This window comes from Clinocottus analis, unplaced genomic scaffold (genome assembly GCF_023055335.1).
Source record: "Clinocottus analis isolate CAN_PGR_092001 unplaced genomic scaffold, fCliAna1.0.p SCAF_11, whole genome shotgun sequence".
Classification (NCBI taxonomy): domain Eukaryota; kingdom Metazoa; phylum Chordata; class Actinopteri; order Perciformes; family Cottidae; genus Clinocottus; species Clinocottus analis.
This window is the reverse complement of record NW_027175832.1, coordinates 11,479,105-11,502,863: the sequence shown is the minus strand read 5'-3', so window position 1 is coordinate 11,502,863 and position 23,759 is coordinate 11,479,105. Positions and strand designations below refer to the sequence as shown.

The 23,759-nt window shown below is 41.1% G+C and overlaps 1 protein-coding gene and 1 long non-coding RNA gene across 6 annotated transcripts in view; both read left to right on the top strand.

Annotated features, from left to right (window-relative positions):
* The window catches only part of sdr16c5a (short chain dehydrogenase/reductase family 16C, member 5a), a 46,572-nt gene that overhangs the window by 20,536 nt on the left and 2,277 nt on the right, over positions 1-23,759 (top strand). For 3 of the 5 annotated variants that reach the window (XM_068570928.1, XM_068570929.1, XM_068570930.1), the window contains exons 5-7: positions 453-597; positions 2,456-2,581; positions 4,219-5,631. In XM_068570928.1, coding sequence (XP_068427029.1) covers positions 453-597; positions 2,456-2,581; positions 4,219-4,321 — 374 coding nt within the window. In that variant the 3' untranslated portion in view covers positions 4,322-5,631. Of the gene's footprint in view, positions 1-452; positions 598-2,455; positions 2,582-4,218; positions 5,632-14,486; positions 14,693-23,759 lie in introns of those variants that run through there. The other 2 variants (XM_068570933.1, XM_068570932.1) reach the window with 2 other exon arrangements.
* On the top strand, positions 20,065-22,409 carry LOC137782314 (uncharacterized). The gene is made up of 3 exons (XR_011077258.1): positions 20,065-20,244; positions 21,253-21,492; positions 21,748-22,409. It is a non-coding gene; the product is annotated as an uncharacterized lncRNA (long non-coding RNA).

Genomic DNA, 23,759 nt, shown 5'->3' with positions numbered 1-23,759 from the left:
TGATTGTGCAATAGATGGAACTTTGGCACAAGATAATCCCTATCATCTAAATGCTGTATTTCGATAAATCTACAACATGTCACATGAAAGCTGTAAGTGTGCACAAGCCTGCTGACAAACCAAATTCATATCAATACAACCAATGTGATTATAATTAAATTAGTCAAAGTCCTTCAGAGATCGAACCACCTTTCTTTTTTTTTGATGAGTTATTTCAGTAAATGTACAAAAGTAAAAAAATCTTTCTGAATGCATAAAGTTTACAAAGCCACTTAGTAATTGTGTATGGATCCGGATAATCGTTCTCAATAGTGATCAAAATGATGACGAGCCACTACGCCACAATCGAGCAGCCCTAGTGTTTTTTACACGTAGAGTGTTTTTGTAGTTGAGGCGCAATTTAGGTATACACTGTTAACTTGTACAAATACATTTTCCTCCTCTCTCTGCAGACTACTGTGCCAGTAAATTTGCGGCAGTAGGTTTTGCAGAGTCTGTGGGTCTAGAGCTGCTGGCTACTGGGAAGGATGGCATCAAGACCACCATCGTATGCCCGTACTTCATCAACACCGGAATGTTCGACGGCTGTCAAACCAAGTAGGTTTCTTCACAACGTGCTTGACCGTTTTCATGCTGCCATGCTGGAGACGGCCATGACCGGCAGCATTAACGTCTTCAGGTTCATGACAAGATATCTAAGGAATGCCTGGAGGGGATTTCTTAGCGCAGAAGTCAAAAGATCAATGTGACCTCACAAAACATTTTTTTTTATACCAATATAAAAACAGGATGAAAAGTGATGACATCTTCCTTGACTTGAATTCCATGATTCTTGATAACATTTCAAAAATATGGTAAAAAACACAAAGTAAAACAATAAATCCCATATCCTTCAACATACTCAACTTTAGATGCTGGGTTAGGAAATGAAACAGCTCCTCCCCTCACTAATATATATTTAATTTGCTAGATATTTAATTTGCTACATTTAGTTCACAACAAAAAACATAGTTTTACAAGATTACATTTGAACACATCACTATAACACTTTAATTTGGCTTCACAAACAGATGTTTTTATCGACGGCCGGGCACCGTTAGTCTGAAACACCGGCGGTTCCTGCTGGCTTTCAATACTTCAAAATGTCTCGGGGGGAGTAGAACATCTTGGTATTGTTGGCTTACAGGACTGTGATTTTTGGCTACGAAGAAAGACGACTACCGTTTTCAGATTCTTGCTGTCATCGTGGCATCAAGGTAACGGTTCTCATGACATTGTTGCAGTGTTACAGTTGCGTGAACACAGCTGTGGTTCCGTGTACATGAACGCAGTCACCTGTGGACGAGGGCACTAGCGTTATTGACAAGGAGAGCTGCACTAATGCCCTCTCAGGCTGTGAACTAAAAGACCTCAGATTCTCTTTGCGTCGCTCTGATGGTTTCAGACAATTGGCTATTGTCACCTCTGCTAAATATTTATTTTTATATTCATGACGACTTTATTGCCATTGTACAATCCCTGTAAAGAAACAAGCCAATTATCACACTAAATATGAAGAAAAAAACAAAGGTCAAAAATCCTGTAAACATACTTTTTATAATACTGACGTGGTAATAGTGTTTTTATCAGTGAACTGTGTTAAAGGCAAATGGTTTTCTAATCTTAAATGACTGTCTTACACAAGGACACATCAACGTGGACAAGTGAAGCCAAGGATCAACTGATTGAGGCACAACCCACTCTACCGCTTATCCACAGTCCTATCGTGATAGTCACACCTGAAAAGCTTGTTATAATGTTACAGAAATTGAAAGGAACATGGCCAAGCGCCTCGAGTCAGCTTCCCCATGGCGACCCTAGACTTTGTGGTAGACCTTTTGAGGAAGTAACTCAAACCCAGTTATTCGAAGATGATGTAATGCCTTGGCTGTTGCCAAGACAGTGTTATTGTTTCACTATCCAATGTTATTTTACATTCGTGAGGCGTTTTGCCTCTTCAGTAGAAACCAGTGCATTTTTTATTTCCCTCTTTTGAGCAACAACAAAAAAAACACAAACTCTACCTCGCTCTCACAAGAGGAGCCACCAGCTAAAGGTCTCTGTGTTGACACTGAAACTCGTAGACAGTAGACCAAGAGTGTCACATGGCCTGGGGTCAAGTTTTAAAGGTGTTTGGAGACCTGAGTCAGTCTTCATTTCTATCTCTCCGCCCTCACTCGTCCAACAGGCCCCTGAATCCACCAGGACACATGCTTTACGCCAGCACCAAACACCTGCCCCATCCCGTCCTGCTTCTCACACGTGCGCCCCTTGAAACAACACAGAACAACAAACACCGAGCTGCTGAGGGTGGATTTAAACGTCTTAGCCACGTGATACTATTTTAAAGGGAGAGTGAACGTAGAAAATGTTAAGTGCTTCAGTTGTCTTATTTTATTTCTCTTGTGTTCATCAGGTGGCCTACAATGCTGCCGATCCTCAATCCAGATTATGTGGCCAAGAAGATCATCAATGCTGTGCTCACAGACCAGGTCTTCCTTCTGCTGCCCAAGAGCCTGTACCTCATCACTGCTCTCAAAAAGTGAGTGGCCTATGGCCTTTTACGCCCTCTCAATGGTGACATCACTGATATTACACACAACACCACATCCAGCATGTACTGCATGGTCCTGGTGACTGCTTGACTCTGCTGCTCACGTGGGTTTGAGATTTTTATATCAGGTCTCTTGCTGTTTGTTAGAACAATGTGAAGTAAACGCGTAATAAGTATGTAATCAGTAGCTTCATAGTATGGATGGTTGTACCACAGTGACATTGTAGAGCGTGACTGCTCTTTTCTTGCTTAGCTGTGGGACACACGCCCGGCTCCTTGACGTGAGGTCACATGAAGGGTCAGAAGTCAACCTGACTGTCTGTTAAGGGTTTAGCCTTCAGCTTGTAAATCCTTGTTGTAGTGTAGCCTCAGGTTTTTGGCCACAACGCTCTAGGTTCAGCCACCGTAAAGGTAAACAGACTCACTGGTCTTTCGTTTGCTATCCGACAGGAGACTAGCGTTTATTTGCTGGTTGCGTGGCAGCTGGTGGTGGCAGGCATACAAATCAATACAAATCAATAAACAAACAAAATGGAAAATAAACAAAACAACCAAGGCAGCGGTCCCCCGAGCTGCAAAAGAAACAAAAATGAAAACATAATTAAGACCCTGTTACTGCCACCTCCGAAACGACGTCAGACTCAAGTACATATCAAAGCAATCACAAAACATTCCTGTCCATTCCCGTACGAAAAGAGACGCGAAGTTGAGAGCGGAGAGACGCGAAGTTGAGAGCGGAGAGACGCGGAGGCGTGCTTCGGCGGGGACACTGGAAAGAAGTCCAAACCCGGCTCCCGGTGCGGGTCTGCCCCTATAAACCTTCCGACGTAATCCCCCCTGACTAGTTCCACCAGGTTACATCTATCCCTGCCTTAAATGACTCAGTGTCCCACTGATGTCTTGGGTACCCTTCAGGTCCCACACCAACCTGCCCGAATCCCTCAACCAACCCCGACAATACCTGTTTCAACACCCCGACGCATGTCCGCTACAACTGGGGCACCCGCACCGATGCCACTCCCATCTTTGTTAGCTGGCCCACTGCAGACCTCGGCAGCCGGTGAGGGTTGGAATGAAGCCCCGCCGTTGCACGCTTGGACCGCCGAAGTATGGGTGATGACGAAGCCCCAGGTGCCGGCAGTGGAGGTGGTAGCCTTTCACTTGCTTGCACGCCCTCCCCATCCACTGGAAGGATAGCCACCGCCGATAGAGGGGGCGGCGACCGCTCACCCAAGCCCACTTCTGGCCTACTTTCTTCATTAAGAGGTGATTTTGATTTTTTGAGGCTAATGGAAAGGAAGCTCCAGGGTCCTTGACAGTTTCCACTGACAAGGGGTCTGTTAGGCCACGGGATGTGTTTTTGTGCGACAGCCATGGTTGCGTTTGGCCTTGTAATGGCTGACCGTGCCTATGAGTCATCATTAGTGTGTTTATTGTTTTTTTGTGAAGTGGAAAGATACGAGGAACCGAGAGGTTTTTAACTTAATTTTGAGAAAAGCATTATCAGTGTCGGAACACTAAGAGGCACCACGTGTGTCCACTGCCACCAATCAGTGGGACAGAGGTCCTGTTGACCACCTGCAGATGAACATTGTCTCATGCTTTCCCTCCATCGTCCTCTTCAGTGCTGTGCAGTGGAAGCTGACCTACCTCCTCAGCTCTTACCTGGGAATGTCAGTCCAAGTAGACTGCTCCACTGACACCAGTCAGCGCTACAAGTTGCATTAGTGCACGCATTACAATTCTTTTCTGCTTTCACAACGAATACTGCAGCCACCATTGGGGCTGGAATGGGGTCTTGGGAAACCTTGGTGTGTTATGGCGAGCCCATGTGACATTCAATCAGTAGGGCAGTTTAGTTTTAAATTTCAAATTTAACATGTTTATCTATGATATACAATATGACATGTCACAATATATTTCCCCAATTAGAAATTACATTTTAACTTTTAATTACAGTAAGAATAAAGATTACAGATACCTACACTTGATTACTGCAAGTTCAAAAGGATTGTGACTAGCTAAAATCTAATGTATTGCCCAAACTACCATATTCATTTATGATATCTGTAATGTAAGAGCAATTCTAGATATCTTCATCACCACAAATACAAATTAAACTGTTGAAATTCACAATTAAACATTTTCACAGGTGAGAATTGAGTTCTACTCTCATTTAACAGAATTGCAACTAGACAATTATCAATAAAGATAAGTTTTACTATGTTATGGAATATTGTCAAAATTGAATTTCAATCTGTAATTGAGTATGAATAGAAGTCAATGGTAAAAGTTGACTAGTTTTCACTCCCTTAAGATATCAGCAATCAACATTTCCATTATTAAGAAATGCATGGTTGGTATGAAGAATGAACATTGCATTTTAGATATCTTTTATTTAGACTTGCTCCTAGTCAAAATTACATGATGGATATCGAGACATGGGAAATAGATCAAAACGCTGATGTTATCTACAATTGCTATTACTGAGTACATGTTAGAGGGGCTCGCTGTGGGTGTGGGTGTGCGTGTGCACGATAAAACAAGTAGAGGTCAAGTGAAACACTGTGTGGACACCCCCACCAGCACCACATGGTGTCAACATGGAGAGCACTTGTATTCTGGTGGTTGGGCTTCAGCATGCAAGCCTGAGGACAGACGTCCAGGGGATTGCTGTTCTCTATTGATTAACAGTGAGCTGACCTCAGACAGTTTAGTCTGCCTTAGACATAGACAGCTCACTGCTACCCAGAGACCCAAGTTAACCTGTGTGTCAAGCCATCTTCTGATGAAGAGTAGCCTGCCATCTTCTGATGAAGAGTAGCCTTCCAGGTCATGTGTCGGCACACCAGTTCAATAGTTTGACAAAAGTTTATATAGTTGTTGATTAAATGTGAGTGTCGATGTTACTTTATATATACAGTATCAACTGAGTAAGCTAAATGCTAAACTAAAATGCACCAAAGTAATTGTTGGTCAATTGTCCCTGCAAAAGTAAATATTAAGTGATGTTAAACATGTTAAGTGATGTAAAGTGTTTAATAAAGATTGTTTATTTTTTCATGAATCTGAATGTGTTTATAATAAAGTAGTTTGTAGCACTCCCATCACTGAGGCTAATTTGAATAGGGCTATGTAAAATGGCCCAAATCTTCTTTTCACTTGATTTTATATCTCAATCTCAATACATTTCACAATTTTGTATGTTTCTGGGTAATTAATCAAGAAATGGACTATGAAATATCCACATGGTGTTGTATACTCTTATATACATGTGGGGTTTTTCTCAATTAAGAATTTATAATTATCATTTTTTTGAGAAACTTGAGTTCCTATCAATTTAGATACGTTGTTGTGTATCACAATATCTCAATAAATTATTTCATTGTAATTTTAATTCTATTGAAAGACCATACATTATCATATTGAATCATCGTCCAGCCCTATTTTGAATTTACTCCTGATTGATCGTCACGTTATAATAAATCTATCATTGTATACCTTCGACAAGAATCAAGGCTATCAGAAAAGAAGAAAAAAAAAATAACTAAAGCAAAAGGTAGTGCCTGCTCACTACAACTTGGATCACTGCCAGGTAGGGATATTTGAAAGTGGAATTCACACCCATTTTTATACTTCAACAAGCAAACCAGCTCTGGGATGGTTCATCCACAAAATATAAAAACGCATGATAAAACATTGAAAACAATTCAAGAAATAGTAAAAACTACACGAGCCATTCCTCAAAATATAAGTTGTCATCAAGCTAACCACTAATCGGGCTTTGTTACTTTTCCTGGAGCTGATGTACTCCTAGTGAAGCTTTGATGGTTGGGAGAACCTGTCGAGGGCGCAAGTCTGTTTCTCGTGTCTTCCGCTTTGGATTTTATCTCATAAACAAACCTTGAAACACACATGGGCTGCATCTCAAGTCTCTAAATGGCATCGCCGTTTCCCTCACTTGCGTTCCTTCCTTGCGTCTTAGTCCCGCCCTCCAGGGATGCACGGAGAGACGCAAGGAAACCAAGCGAGGAGAGGAGACGCGAGGAAACATGTTTTAACAGACATGAGACGTCCTTTCCTCTGAAATGTCAGGTGAAGCGACGTCGGTTTCTGATGACTGTAGCTGACTGACAGCTGACCGACTGACAGGCAGAGTTGAGTCTTATTTATTCATTATTAACGTCAATATGTTTTGAAATTCTAATTATGACATTATAAAATAACCATACATGTTGTAAAACGTGTTTCCTCTCTCCAGCTTTCTGATTTTAGTTACATACATAATAAAAGTTATTGAGGGAAACAACAGATCAAATCTTTGAAGAAAATAGTTTGTGGTCCTTTTGTTGTTCAGACCTACAACGAATAAACACATATTTTAACCAGACGGTGAATAAGAAAACACTAAAATATATAACGTTTATTTTGTGATCGTCTTCGCTCTGGTATGAAACCGCTCTGCTGCAGCGTCCAATCAGATAACAGAGGAACAGCGAGGGGGCGTGTCCAGCGTTAAAACACTTCCTGGAAGTCAGCTCTCCGGACTCCTCGTTCATGACTCCTCCGATTTACCTTCTCGCTCCTCGCTCCTCCAAGCCAAATAAGAGCTTTGGGACGGCCTTCAATATGGCGGCGCAGAACCACTTCCGGTTCAGACGAGGAGCGAGGAAACGACAATTTAGAGACTTGAGATGCACCCACAGACACGGGATGTGTCACTCTACTTCTTCCTCCGTGGACCGAGTACAGACTGGGCACTACAGTGACTCACTATCGTCTCCTGATGTACAAGTGGTACTACAGGATGGGCCGGGGCCAGCTGGATAACATGCTAATTCAATGCAGAGAGTTATTTGTAATAAAGTCAACCCTGAAACCTCTTCACATTCCGTTGATCATTTTTTATAAATTGTTTTTTAAATCAAATTATTGTTGCATCTTACACATTGTGCCTATTTGAAAAAAGCTACATGTTTTTATATACAAGTCCAATCGCATCTGATATGGAAAAAGATGCTCCAGTTATTCTCAATAAAAGGCTTGGCTCTTCATTTCCCTCTGTGACAGAGAGAACAGTAAGCCTTTTACTTTATTTTTAATGCTATTTACTAGTGACCAGCCTCTTTGTCTACTTCCTGTGTTCTTCAGTCGATGCAAACGCAGATATTTTTCCATGTGTTCCGGTTGTCTTGATAAATTCAATGTAATGTCCGTTTCCACAGAACTAATTCCATCAAGACAGACGTGTCCGATGTTCCTCGTGTTCCTTTTATAGGCTTTTTAATGTGAACAAAGCATCCAGCGGTTTTGTTGATGGTAGCTTAGCATCGATCAGGAGTGCTGTAAAGATACTGGCATCCATTAAGTGATAAATAATACATGGGCTGCAGTCGAATCGTCAAATAATTATCTCCCAACGTCTAACCCTAAGCACTTTTCCTTGACGTCTGTGGAAACATCACGGGGTCAAGGAAATATGGGAAGGTGAATTCATGAGGACTTAGGAAAAGACAAACCGCAGTGTTTAGAGAATCCAACTCCACTTTCACGAAGCGACGTAGTTATGCAACGACCGGCGCATGTTAGTGACGTCAGTCTGCAGCGGTGAAACTACAACGATGTAGTCCATCTCGGACCACAATAAAGCATCTTACATCCTTCATCTGTCTTCTTGCAGTGTTGTGTCATGCAGCCGATTTAAACCCGGTTCACGCTTTTACTTTATTTACGAGGTTGGATAGAAATTAACGAAGGAATATGAAAGTGAAACCAAAGGATTTTTCAGTACAAAGATACTAAACTGTCTCTGTTCAGTTTCAAACCTGCTATATTAAATACTTTATCCCACTCACGATGTGTCATATTTGTGTCTCATATTCCTTTGTTATGCTTTATTTGCAGATTATAATCTGATCATAAAATTATGCAGACAACAGTTTATGAAACACCACACAACTTGATAGTGTTTTATTGTAATGTAACAACATGGTTGATTCAAAAGATGATAATCAGAAACATGAGTCAGACTGAAGAGCTCGTCAAGTTTAAGTCTTTCATTAAAGCTTCTGTAACTAAAGTAAAATAAAAGAATGAGGGCTGAGGCTGCAGTACAAGACCAGAGAGGGAATACCAAATATAGCTGTTTCAAAGCTTTACAGCCGTGTTCAGCAACGTAATGTTTGTTGTTTTCCAGCCGGTTTAACAGATTATTGAAAGTATTTCCAAGTTATGCTACTTATTATTTACATTATCTGCGCTTGTCGCTCATGATTGTTTGTTCTCGTGAGCGGCCGAGCGAAACGTCACTTTAAATGTTGCTGCTGCAAGTGATTGTGGGTCGGTATTATCTCCTTTCTTTTTGTTAAGGAAGTCCCAGTGGGTCTAACTTAGCTCCCAAGAGCTAAGTTAGGAGGCATGAAGCTCCTTTCCTTTGCGTTTAAAGAGTTTGACCAGCACTTATCATGGCGGCCACTTAGGTACTTCCGGGCCACTTCCCTCAGGAAGGTTTCTAACTGAAAAGGATGATTTGACCACAGCCATGTTGTGTAGCCTAGCATGTTATCGTATTACTAAGCCTTTCTTCTGCAGTCTGACATTCAGGAGAAGTTGTGTTCAGAAAAACAGCATTTCCCCAGTTCCATTCAGTCTACATAATGTTTGCTTTTACTTTCTCTCAGTGCAGTGAATACATCAGGTTGAGTCTGTGGCTGGTGACATTGACTCACATTTTCAAGCATCAATACAAACCGATAGATCCCACATCCTGCTTTAAAATGGCCACGAGCAGTTATGGCACAACTGTGCGTAGGCAGTTTGGATAAAAGTCCCCATTTATCAAAGCGTGACCCGAGGCCATCTCAGCATGACCTTTCCTTTGCCTTTATCTGTGTGCTGTGATTCAATGGGTGCTGTAAGGGCAGTGTGGTGGACCTTTTTCAATTAACACTTCACTTTCAAAAGCATTTCCCTTCAGTCTATTGGTCTTATGTAAAAGCCATTCATTTGTTTCCCATTTTATTTTCCTATTGTTTCCCATTTTATTTTGTACACATTTAGAGTTCAGGTTAATTTAGTTATACACTCTCTCATCACTAGTAGAGATGTAAGCAAAGAAAGGACACCAATTTGAGGCAACCTCCCCACAAACTACAGAACAAAATATGAATAACAGACCAATCTCAGCATGTATAGAGTAAATACACAAAGCTTTATGAGGGACCAAATGATAGTGAAAGGCAGAGGCTGACTGAGCAAGCAGTGAGTGCTGGGCTGAACACTAGTTTATGTAATGTGGATGGTGGCCATCAGTGAAAGCAAATGGGTCTGGAAGCTTTGTCTTGAAGTGATGTGGAACATGAGCTGGAGCCAGTGGCTGGAAAAGTAATGAAAGCATCCACAACTGGTGTGAATATGAGCATCTTTATCTCTGTATATGAATTCCCAGATGTGTACATTATTTATTACATTATGCTTACCCTTGCTATTGACAGAACAGAAAGTCGTTTTTAGTCTCAGTGGACATCAAATGCTAATAAGAGTATATATCGTTTCACAGATTCACAAAACTGGTTCTTTCACGTCATTAAAAAAATGTCCAGGGCGTAAACATTAATTTCCTGTGTTCCTGTACAGTGTTATGTGTGAAATTAGGGTCCTTCACCTCCATATACGAGTCATAATGTTATTGAAGGGGAAGTATTTTATATCAATATCTTGACATTAGTTTAATTTCATATAAGTGTGTCAATGCAGACTGGAGACATAACGTTAGTAACATCCTAACACTCTTCGAAAGAAGGGTTCTTCCCGAAGGGCTCCGGTTCGTCCCAGTGAGAGTTCTTTAAGAATTGTTGACAGCATAAAAGATGCACATACGCACTCGCACACTCAAAAACTGTAATTGGGAACCATGATTGTTTTGCGTTGTACTGCACCACATCAGTAAAAAAAAATGTAACCCTTAGAATATAATAATTTCTCGGAACTCGTGGGTTGGGTTCTTGTTCGGCCCCTCAGAGGATAAAAAGGTACTGGTAAGAACCTCCAAAGAGGTTACACCATAGAAGGGTTCTCTGTAGAACCAGAGTCAAACCTTTCACAGATGGTTCAAGCTTTTGTGTTGTTTCTCTGTGAAATCTTTTATTTAAGGCTCTACCACGAACCAAAAACGGTTCTCGTATCGCAGGGCTGTTCAAACGACGGCCATTTTTTTCACTGGCATCAGGTGTCACATAAAGCTTGTGCTTTTGATTTTGAAGGGCAATATATACTCTTGCAACTACAACTGCGGCTGGCCACGCAGTTAGATTGACGGACTTGCGTTGGTTTATAGTTCCCGTGCGCTTTCCATACGCCAGAACAGTAAGTGGCGCAATGGCCGTTTAGAGTCGACCTGCACACCGACAATCACCGATACCTCCCTCCAGGAATTTACCGCCATCTGCGTGTCCTTATACTCCTGCAAAGACGGCTTATATAAATGCTCATATTTGCGGACCTCTTCAGCCAAACATTCTTCAACGGGATCCATTGTTCGTGTTTCTACTATGGCTTTTAAAAACAGCGGTATTATCGTATATAACCGGAAATGCGAGACTCAGAAAGGATGTTGTTAGCAGACCAATCACAGCCTTGCGGGCTGCGAACGGCTCGCGTAGCTTTGACGGATAGTCAGAAATTTGGGGTGATGCACGCAAGATGGCTGAATAACAAGAGGGCCCTTGCGTGTCTTGCGTCTCTGCGTAAAACCAGAGTATAAATAAGCCTTTTCTCGATTGTGTGTGAAGAGAGGACAGACGCTACTCAGCTGTTATAACTTTTGCATTACGGAGGAGCTGTTTGATCTCAGTTGTCTCAAGGGCACAACATTGGGGAAGGACATGTTTGAAGCTGTGTCAGATTCACCACAGAAGTTCTAACTTTCCTGTCAGTTGTTGAAGCTGAATACGGGACCTCCTCTCTCACTGGGAGGTTGTCGACCCATCGCTGCCCTGTTGCTGCTCCGCTCTGCAGAGGTTTTATTCCCTGAGGTAAAAAATTGACCAGCTTTTGAAAAAGAAGGACCGACCTCTTCATGAGCTAAGTAACCCTCAAGGGTTGGCAGACCAGACCTGGCATTTCAAATTGTTTTTACTTATCACCTCAACATACTGAATAAGAGCCTGCAAGGCAAAGACCATGTAACACACAACTTTACTCACACATGAAAACGTTCTGCGCGAAGGTCCGTCTCTTTGAGACAACTATCAACTTCAATGAGGCGCTCTTCCTCACGCTGTATGAAATCAAAGTAGCTTTTCTAGAGGTCAACCTTTCTGCTAAAATCAGGAAATATGTGTTTGTCATCACATCTCATGACAGAATTTAGTCAGCACTTCCAAGATCTTTCTGCCATTGAGAAATAAATCAAGCTGTTCTCAACTCCCTTAATGATGGATGCAGAAGTGGAAGAGAGTCTGCAATTAAAACTGATGTAAATGCATGTGATGATTGAAAAAATTAAAATTATATATATATATATATATGTATATATATATATATATATATATATATATATATATATATATATATATATATATATGTATACATATGTATATATACATATGTATTTATATGTATACATATGTATATATACATATGTATATATATGTATACATATGTACATATATCTATAACCATAATTGCCCTCATTTGATTAATTTTGCTGGATACCTCACCTCTCGTGATTAGCCCAGACTTTCGTATATTTTTCTGTTGTTGGCCTTCAGTAAAAACAGTTTGGACACCCCTGTCGTATCAGGACATGCCGAAGAACCCTAGATGGTTTGCGCCGTTATTTCCAAGAGCACTTGCCAGTTATTACACAAGTTTTATCTCACTGCAGGCATAAATAATCTATCTGCATGCTCCCCTGCATAGACTCAATAGTTGATAAATGGATCAATAAAACGAAGGATGGATGAAAAGTACACGGATGGATTAATGCATGTGGGAACAAACTAAGGTGACACATTTATAAATGTCTGCAGATGCAGAGCTTGGCTGAGTAAAACTGGACAAACGTCTACTAGAAATATCCAAGACATAATATAAGAAGTAAATCAGACGGCTGCTCCGCTTCTACTGAGTGTTTATCGCCTTCAGTCAAACACAACACAGGCCTCAAGCTGCCTTTTATATGGCCATCAAGGAGCGTCCATTTTATGGAGGCACCGGGTGTCTTTATGGCACTAGACGCAAGTCACTGGCTGCATTGAACTTATGAAGCATGATAATGTTCCTCTCTGGAGCTGTTTTTCTGTGGAACACATCCATTACAATGACACCCCGCCTACAATGGTGGTTTCAATCTCTGTTTTATGTGCAGGTGTTTGCATGAAACAGGTGTTTAAAGCAGCTATATCAATTAAGAACAGCATTTTGAGGAGCTGATACTGGTAATTTGGGTCAGCAATGTTAACCCATCTCTTCTAAATGATCCGTCTGACCACGGTTTTGAATGTGCCCACAACATGGATTGGACTGTTGGATTTTGATCAGTCCTAAATTGTCACACCCCGCTCCAGCCTCATAAAATCCCCTCTCTACTCATTCATAGAAGTAAGTTTTTCTTTTTTGTTGGAGCGGGATGTTTTCCATAGATCATGCACTGTGCTACTTGATGGTGCTGACGTGCATCTGTGGAGATGCACATTTTTTTAAATGACCCTCAATGAAACGCTGAAGGAGGGTTCAAAATATTTTAGTGGGGGGGACGCGACAGACGTTAGTAATGATGGGAGCTGGCTGTGGTTAAGCATCATCTTGAGCATGTGTGTGGCTGCAGATAGTTTTCTTTAATATTTTCCCTGCTGGTTTGGTCATTCACCAAACACTGGAAACCTGTAACGAGGTACAATCTGCGGGGAGTACGGGCCACCTGTTGTGTTGCTGCAGGTCTCCGGCAGGCCAGGCCTGCTTTTGTCGTTGTTTTTGTCTGGTTTTTCTTGTGTAGCAAATGGCCTTCATTTTGTTTATGCATAATAACGATACATGATACATGCATCCCCTGATCATGTCAGGACAGGCTAGAAAGTGTCAATCTTGGCCTTTATTTAGCTAACAGTGAAGAGACAGACTGATCACTGGAGGAGGGGTGTGGGTGCGAGGGGGGGAGGGGGTCGATATGCACCCAAGGTCCTTAGCCAAGACCGTGCACCGTCATTGTTCTGCTACTAAGGCCTTTAGAAAATGAGAAAAACAACACATGACTATCAAAACAAAGACTATTTCGTACATTCCCGTAGTGCATTTTGTAGAACAGGTTGTGACTGCCTTTTTGATCTGTTCTGCACATCTGGTTGTTGCTATGACCTTGTAGTCTAAGGTGCTAATGTCCTTGGTTCTATGAAGAAAAAATGCCCAAAAGATAATGTTTAAAAACGATTAGTTCTCTACAGTTCTCTTCTTTTTCTCGGGTTTCCTGTCTTTAGCGGTGTGTCAACCCACAGGGTATCAGTCAGCTTCCTGTCACTTAGTCTCAAACTGTGACTGCTGTTCCTTTCATCTGATCAGTGTTTCTGTGAACACACTGAATAGAGCCTGAAGAGTTGATAATAGGAATCCAGTTTAATGCAATTGACCTTTCCACTAGTGCTTTTTACTCTGCTACAGTTCCAATCCTTTTCTGTGTTTGTTTACTACATTTGGAGTTTGGTGAATTTAAACATACAGTATATAAAATGTTTTGCTTTTGTTTCTAATTGCAGAGATAAAGTAAAGCAGGAGTTCAGTGCAGTCTTTTAATGTCAAAGGACCTGTCCTTGTATAGCACTTTTCCTCCGACCACTTGTTAAGGTGCCTCATCCCATCAGGAGTAACTAACATTCACACACACATTCATCCACCGCAGGCACATGGACATCGACATGGACTAGCGAAGCCGGGGATCGAACTGCCGATCTTCTGATGGAAGGACGACCCTGCTCACCACCCTGCTCGCCACAATTGCCCACGGTTCACATTGTGAACATGAACTCTAGCCTCATTTTTAACAGCTGGGGAACAGCTGGGGAAATCTTTTTCAATGTTTACTCCGACAATGCCGCATACATTTGTAGATGTTGTGCAGTACACATCCTGAGTAGGTAGAGAGGTAAAGAGAAACTAAAATGGTGGGAAAATCACAGGTCCAGCTTTTCATTTCAAAGGTCAAAATAGAAACCTAATGTCTCACGATTTTGTGATCTAGGAAATTGTGGAAGATCAGGAATTTGAACAGGGCAAAGTTCATGTGTTTAAGATGGGAGCAAGGAAGTAGAACTGTGGATCCTGGAATGGCTAGTTTAATTCTCAGTTGTTTAGTTTTTCCAGTAAGATTTGGGAATAGTTGAGTCCAGAGAGCAAACCAAGTAAGTTGGTTTGACTAAAATGATATGAGGACGAATAGACATTTAACAGGGTCAGCTGATTAGGTTATCTTCAGTTTTACAGAGGAGGGTAATGGAGCTCATAGGAAACTAACCCGACAGCTTTAAAGGATTATTGATCAGTCTTGTAAACGGGTTTAGATGGAAAGCAACACATGGAATAATCTTCTCATGTATGTTGGTGCTTTGTGTTTATTGGATGTTGAAGCATTCCGTGCGTTTACATGATGGTATCAATTCGAATTTGGCTTTAGTCGGACTATGCTCTCTTTCGGGGCAACTGCTATCCTAATATACATAGCAGTGAATAAATCAAATTATTGGCCAAAAGCATGTCATTTCCGATATGATAGGTGGCGCGGTTTTCATTACATATAGTGGTGATACAGCCGTCTCCGCTCGACCTCTTCACTCTTCATAATGAAGAGAACCCCGCTACCTTCGGTGGTTGTCGGGGCGCTAGCGGAGAGCAAACAGGGAACTAGCAGCAGCGCTAGCTGGCTACAGCAGGCAGCTAGCGGGGACGCCCACCGAAGGTAGTATCGGCTCGTAACCCGACTTTTACGTTTGTTTGTTTCTGCCGGCCGGCTCCCAGCAGTGACAACTTATCGTCTCTTTTGACTTCCTGGTCACGACCTGGGAGGGAGGGACGCTTAGTCGAGCATGCGCAAAAACGCATAGTCCAGTTCCTAATCTGATTCACCGTTTACATGCTGCGATGTCCGAAATTATCAACCGACTCGGATCGAGTTATACAGGGGTGTTAATCGGATCGTAGTCGGACCGCAATTATTCGAACAAAGGTGTTTAAATGAAAGGGATCATTCGATTTCAGCCCGATTAAACCAGTAATTCGAATGCATGTAACCGCACTGACTGTCAGATAGCTGCGGATATCTTTTTTTTTTTTTTTTTACAGAATTGTATTGGTTTCAAACACATAAAATGCACATATGGGACGTCTGTAGCACACTGTGGTCGTTCTGAAACCACAAGCCCTGGTCTCCCCATATTTGGTATGTGGAAGTGTCCTTGAGCAAGACACTGAACCCCCAGTTCCTCCCTGGGCACCTCACAGCAGAACACTGTTCCTTAAGTACTAAGGATGGGTTAAATGTAGAGACTAATTTCTCCCAGGGGATTAATAAAGGATACTCTCTTCCTCTGCTCTTCACATATAAAAAGAGAAAACAAATACTCAAGGTAAAATGGTACCATCCATCCATTCATTCCCAATAGAGAACTCTCCCAGCTGACCACGCAGAGTACAAATGAACCCAGTAAAACATATCAGGGATAAAAGAGAAAGACACTTATAAGCTCCTCCTGGGTGCAAAGAGAATTGGCCTCTCAGCACTAACCGAGTCAACTCCCAGGGAAGCAAAGGAGACCACGCTACAGGAAAGGGCCTCCCACTACCTTTTAGGACTGTGGGCTAGAGTCACCTCCTTTGAGGGAAGGCTGAAGCCTTTCTCCACCTTTGCCCCAAAGATGCCTCTGAGTTTAGGGAAAATTGTATTCCAAAATATTTGAATCAGAAGTTGCCAGAAGTAATGGTAATAATCTCCAGCGTCTTTTTGGCACGTATTACAGTTTTTGTTAATTCTTTTTTTGAACACTTTATGTTCCCCTCAGCAGTAGTGGGGCAGGAATTTGAAGATCATCATTTGTTTCCAAGAAAAAAGAAGAAGCTCACTCTTAAGTAACAATCAACAGCATCAGGGGTTCCTTGTTGTTAACAAGCCTGCCACTCTTCCTCCTCAATCAAGTCCATCCCAACCTCCATCCAAGAGTAGGCAGACTAAGCTGGATACCTTTTAGCTTTCAGACCTGTGCGTGGATGAGACCTGACATCAGGCAAAACCAGCCCTCTGACACCCACTGTGAACAAAGACCTTGTGATTGCTTGACAAGTGGCCACATCTCTATTCGACTTCATGTGACAGTGATTGATTAGTGATTGCCCACCACTGAGGTCATAAAGTCAAAGAGTTAAAATAATTAGTCTCAAAGTTACTTTATGTAATAGTCAAACAGTAGTCATCCATCATGACGCCTAATAGTCAATTTCAGCTTCACCCTGATATATATTCATTTTCATTGCGAGATGGACGGTGACATTACCGTGTTTACTTTCTTCACTGAGATGGACGGAAAGGAAAAGACTCCTGTCAACTTCATTTTCACTTTTCATTCTCACTTTTGTTCGGTGGGAAGGTTTTTAGATTTCTGTCAACATATCAAAAACATTAATTACTTTAAATAATCAATGCTAGCAGAGCATTGACGACAATTTGTTTCAATTGCACTTGAGGTGAAATGCTTCCCCTATTTCTTTTGAGGTATTAAACACCGAAAGACACAGTTTTGTGTCGTTTTCATAACAGCAAATGCCCAGTTGACTGTGACCCTGCATTGGCTCCAGTAGAAAGAGGGCTGGGCGAATTAGTCCCATCACTGAACCCAAACTGATCCAACCGGTTCAGTATCTTTGCACCCCCGGTGCTGCAGCAGAGTTGTCTTGCCCTTTGGGTACGCTCGACTGGAGACATCTTCTGCCCCTCTTGGTGTTTCTGTCTCTGGTCCATTTATCTGCAGACGGAGCCATTATTCTCCATTAGAAAGCTTTTCCTCTCTGGAACACAGCTCCACAAACGGGGAGAGCGCCTTTGCCTGTCACCTCTATAAAAGCCATTGTGCTCCAGCTTTAATAACGTGTTGTTGGATTACCCAGCCTTGTTTCGACTCGCTCTTTGAAGACAAAAGAGTCGTCGTTAGTCATCCAGAAGCGGCAAACATTAGTACAAATACGCTGAACTTTATTTTTATTGCTCCCGTCACATTTTATTCTCTGCGGCCTCGTTTACAATTACATCCAGCACCTCTATTTAAACAGCATAATTGTGGCTCCAAGTAGAGCCAACTCAAACATTTATTCTGTGGTTATAATGCAATAAGTCATAACATAAAGGTCTTTTATTAATTGTTTCACGAAACTTGGAAATCACTGGAATCCATAAACAACGTCTCCTCTTCTCTCATCTCCTCTCTGCTCAGCAGTCAGTCTCAGATGATTCAATGATGGCTTCATGGCTGCAGTTTTTTCACAGTATCTGGTGAGAGTGAACGGTTTATTTGATGCAGTTTTTGTATAAGACATGAAGAATAATGTGTGTTTGATGAAATATCAAAATTCATAATACGTTTTGATTTGGCTGCTTTGGCCGCTGATGGAAGCTTTCGTCACACATGCTGTGTTCAAGGACTGCCGGAAAGATGTTAATCTGACGACTATGTCCGTGTTGACAGCTTCTGGCGATGATAAACGTGTAGTTTGAGTGATTGTTTGAAAAAAAAAAAAACGTCTTTTCAATCCAGTTTGTGGGTTTTGGGGATTCAGAGGGTTTAGGTTGTACGACCTGCATGTCTGCATCACACGTGATGCAGACATGTGGCATGGTCGTGCTACAAAAGCCCTAAATCACACATTAGCTCTGACAAGTTGTTTTCTACACAGCTGTGCAGTGGAAGGTTGTTTTTAAAGATAACTACTTTAAATTTAACACGTTTTCCAGTTTAGTTTCAAGACCTGTCTTTTATTTAGGTAAACAAGCACGTCTGCAGTTTGCAGCATGTAATGCTACGCAGAGTCTCCACTATGTCTAACCAATGTCATTGGAAAAAAAGAAACCCGATGCACGTCTTTGATCAAATTCAGCTCAAAGACTCGTGAACCGAGGCAGATAAGAGAGACGTGGCCTGCTGGTTTATTCAGCCTAATCCACAAGCTGTTGTTTTAATTCCTAATCAGTTCTGCCACAAAAACTATCGGACGACACAAAACTAGATGAAAATGTGTTTGTACAATGAACTAAATCAAATGTGCAATGAGGTCGTGGACGACAATGAAAGGTAAACAACATTATCTCCACTCAACTACACGCTATAAACAGTCATTATATGACACTCTGGCTAAAGCTGAGCATAATCACAGCAATCTCTGTTTATTGTGCTGCAGCCAAGTGTACCTTTCCAAAAAATAGTGATAATGATGGGATGTCTAAACATCATTAAACAACTAATGAAATAGAGCCACAATATCGAAGCTTTTAACGGCAGATGATTCAAATACAATCAACGTGAAATGCAGCAAATAATAAAGTTATAACAATATGTCATGAAGAAATTAAAATGATGGATTGCTGTGTGGATTAAGTCAAGCACCTTAAGATACAGTTCCAATCCATGGAGCACACACACTGTGTCCAGTTTATTTGGTACACCTAGCTTAAGCTAACTGTCCTGTCATAAATCATTCGACATGGAGGTTCTAATGTTCAGTTGGTGTCGAACAATTCAAGAGATGTGTCAATGTAACAGTCTGGCAGTATGATGTGCTGTTGTTTCTCTGCATTGCGTTATACTGAAAGTTGTTTCTATTATTTTCATCCCCAGTTTTGGACGCATTGGGGACAACACGTCAGTCCACGCTCCTTATGTGCATACAGTATTTTCAAAATAAACTTTCGTCCTCACAGGAAGTTAGGTTAGGTTTTGGCAACAAAGCCCCTGAGTTAGGTTCTGGAAAACAGCATGGTTGGGTGTACCTTGCCTGACAAGGTACACGTCAAGCTTTGTTCACTCGCGCTTGACACTGTATGGTGGGCAAGCTCCCAGCATGCAAAGAGGCGTAATCGCCCAAACGACGCACACACAAAGTGAAGTGTGCAGAGTCAAGGGCAGCGGGTGTGACCTGCAGAAAGCCATAAACAACCTCCACAAAGCTGTCAAGGAGGATGTTGCCTAAGGCTAACGGCCCACATAGGTCACATGACTACACTGAAAAAAAATACTTTTTGGCCTTGTAATTATTTTCTTGGTTATATGTGTAAATTCTACAATAAATTAGTATTTCAGTCCTTTTACTTTAAAAGGTCACCTTTTATTTAATGTGTTACTTTGTGTTTGTTTGTAATTATGAATCCCTATTTTGATTCGTACAATTCATCATTAATACCAAGTAATATGAACTAAACTACTTGATTGACAGTACAACCTGACACAACGAAGTAACATTTACTTGGTAATACAAGTGAACCTGGCAACTTTGCGCACGGTCAGGGGATGACGTCACTCACGTCAGAGAAGAATTTCTTCAGCAAAACGTCAACAGAAGAAACTTGGGAAAGGACGGCCGAGTTTAACCTGTCCAGAGAAAGTTCATGCACGGGAGCCACTAGGGTAGGTTATATGTTTAATTCACCCTTTATTTAACTGCCATGAATATTATTTATGTAATTATTTAATAGGCTTGTTTACATAGCATGTGTACAACTTGTTTTTTGAATATTGATTTTGTTTGTATTTACACTTGATTGAAATCCTATTTAAGTTTATGTTTGTGTTCCTGAAGACATCTGTAGTGGTAGAAGTTTTACCCCGCTTAAATATATAAGTTAAAGTGACAACAAAGTGTTGATTTGTCGAAGATTATTGTTATCCAAGTAGACCAATTTCCCTCTCGGTTGTGTGCAGCCAGCGAGGTATGTTGTTTATGTTAACGATTCGTCGCACATATTTACGTGCAAACAGTTTATTGTGTAAAGTGAACGCCATCTTGTTTTGTGTATGTTGAAATATATTAAACAGTTCAACAATGGATTGATGACGGTGATGTTAACTAAGGCGCACGTAGAAGAACCAAGGTGTCGTGTATTTCCTGGAGGGAGTGATACTTTACATTCTTATTTACCGGTCAGTGAAAGTCAGTGTTTAAGCACTGAAAACTTAACGCTAACAGGAACGTGACCGGGTCAGTTTAGGTTAGCTAGTGAGGCTGTGCTGGTTAACTTGACAGACGTGGCTCACACCGTTACGTTATGTGGCAATGTTGTTGGTCCACTTTGGCGCAGTGAGCCCTGTGCTGACAGCGCAAATAACAATCATTCGCATGCCCAACACACACACACACACACACAAACACACACACACACACACACACACACACACACCGGTACAAACAGAGAAGGTAACGTTAACTGTAATGCTAACATCTTTATGGGTGTGTCTTAACGTTATTTCTTTAGTTAACGCTGTTTGACAGAGGCATTGGTTAAAATATAGTCATTTTCGAGGCTGTGGTTTGTGTTGTTGCTCAATAGTACATTTTACTGGGAGGACTACTGTATTAATTGTTTTAGCAAGGTGGATCATCTTGATCATGTTGTTTTTTTCCCTCTTCTGTTTCAGAGTAAAGATGAGTTCAGAAGAATAAGGACAGTTCATCTGAAGAGAAGCATTTCCAAAGTCTTGATGATATTGCTAGTTTAAACATGGGCATTTGTCCTGATATCCTACAAAGTCACTTCAGACAAGCTGAATTCACTTCTGTCTGTTTAACGGCAATGTGTTGCGGGCGGAAGAGACGTCGTCATCCGCTGCTGGATAGAGTTATTTCGAAAGTCTGCAGAGGAACTCCATCAATACAAGGTAAATTAAAAAATATTGTGGGGTGTTCTGATGATTATTCAGACTATAATAAACGTATATGTAAAATTAAATCAATCCGTAGAAACCTAAATACTTAGCCAGTATGTTAACATTGTCTTGCTGTGAGCATCTTATTTCTGTTGCCTTATTGTATCTGTAGACTGTATTAATTGGCACATCAACCCAGAGAATAATCACAAACTTAATAGAAAATATTTGTTGTCTGCTGACCTCTGATTCACATGTTTTTGATAGGATATCAGTGACGATGCAATCTAAGAGGACTATACTCATCATCTCTCAAAGATATTTGTCCTACATGGAAATGCAGCCCAGGAAGGCTTCCCAATGTCCATGTGTCGGCTGGACATCGGGGGAAAAGAAGTTCTTGATGACTGTAAATGTGGAAAAGGCTTGCCTTCTGCTTTATCTTTGCAATGAACTTGACTTGCCCACCAAAGTTGAAACACATTTACAATGTTTCAGAAGCTCTTTCTTAATGTTGCTTGATGTCCTGAAGATATCTCTCCAGACTGTATAATTTGTATTGGTGCATGTCTGTAAACAATTACCTCTTTCCAAGTATTGACAAATAAAGGTGCTGTAGTTTTAAAGCAGCTGCCATTTCATGTTTTGTGGAAGCTTTCCTGTTTTAATTAGCCCTGATTAATAAATACAATACATTTATATTTGTATAATGGTGTAGTGGTAGATGTGTGGTGGATAACTTATGTAAATATTATTTAATATTTTTCAATAGAGTTAGGAAAAGCTAGTTATAACCATGAAATATTAATTTGTGTTTACAGAGGTTTTGTAATTCGATGCAAAGGTAGCCTGAGTAAAAATTACTATTGAAAGGCGAAGTACATTTTATGTTTCAAGAAGTCAAATATTATTTGAACATTTTGGATAAAAGGCAATTCTTACTAGTAAGTAAACATGACTTAAGTTAGGATAATTTCATAAGTTTTTGTTAGGATAAGAGTAAACGGTACTCTGTGTTTCTGTGTGGAAATTGTTACCTAGTTTTTTCTTAAGTAAATGTCACTCCAAGGTTTTTCATTGTAGCCTGAGTAAATATTATTAAATGCTAAGTAAAGATTACTATCAAAGGCTGAGTAAAGATTACTATCAAAGGCTGAGTAAATGTTTAAAATGTACTTGAACATTTTGGATAAAAAACATTCTTAGTAGTAAGTAAACTTAACTTAAGAATTGTGTGAGTAAAGATTACTTACAATGGCTGCGTTTCCCAGATTCGATCGTTCTTAAGGACATAAGAAGACATCTTATACATAAGAAGGCTCGAAAGAAGGGTTCAGATAAGAAGGAGCGCTAAGATACGAGTGTTTCCCAGACGCGTTCTTAACTGCCTTCTTAAGATCTCGTCAAAAAAGCTTCCTAAGACGCTCTTAGTGGGAGTTGTCCATCGCTGTGTTGCTGAAACTAAGTCAATCGATGCCAGGTTAATTGATCACCCACTACTTTATCAGCGCATAAATCACACCCAACATGCTGGTCCCCAAACACAGGTGCAATTATGCTACGGCGCGCATGCGTGTGTGTGCCATCCACGACACCAATCACCCGGGGATCTCAGCCATGCCATCAAATTCACGGTGGACCTGGCGGACCTCGTCCCGTGTGGTTGGCATTCTGATGTGTGTGCGGGCATGGCGCAGGAGGATCGGTGTCACGGCTACCACACTCCGTGAAACCGATGCCTTGCTGAGGCTGGTGCCGTCCCCCACAACCTCCAAGAAGCTACTTAGACTTTTTTAAGTAAATGGCATTCCATTTTTTCACCTTTATGAAGTTTGAAAGGATTTGAACCCATTAGTTTGAATTAAATGCAGCTTTATCTCAAATTAAACTAAACAAGAATATAAATTCAATAATTTTGTTTTCACGTTGCTACGTTTGTTTTTACAAGACTTTTTCTCTGCATACAAAAAGGCCACTTCCTCTCAAAGGTTCATACATTTGTTTAAAGTCTGTTAGTGGGGACTTGTACCTGGCTTGCTTGTAGTGGAGGATGGATTATTTTGGTAAACAACCTTACCTTACTGGGAATTTTGATTTTGAAACAGCACACTTTAGTCTCAAGGTGCCTTCAGCTGATTGCTCGTTTGGGCACATTTATGCAATAAACATGCTACTTTAGTGACTCTGATGAAACATTGGTGTCAGAACAGTGGGTGTCATCTGCAAAATCATGATGTGGGAGTTGTTTTCAATAAATGTGCCACCTTCGATTTAAATTA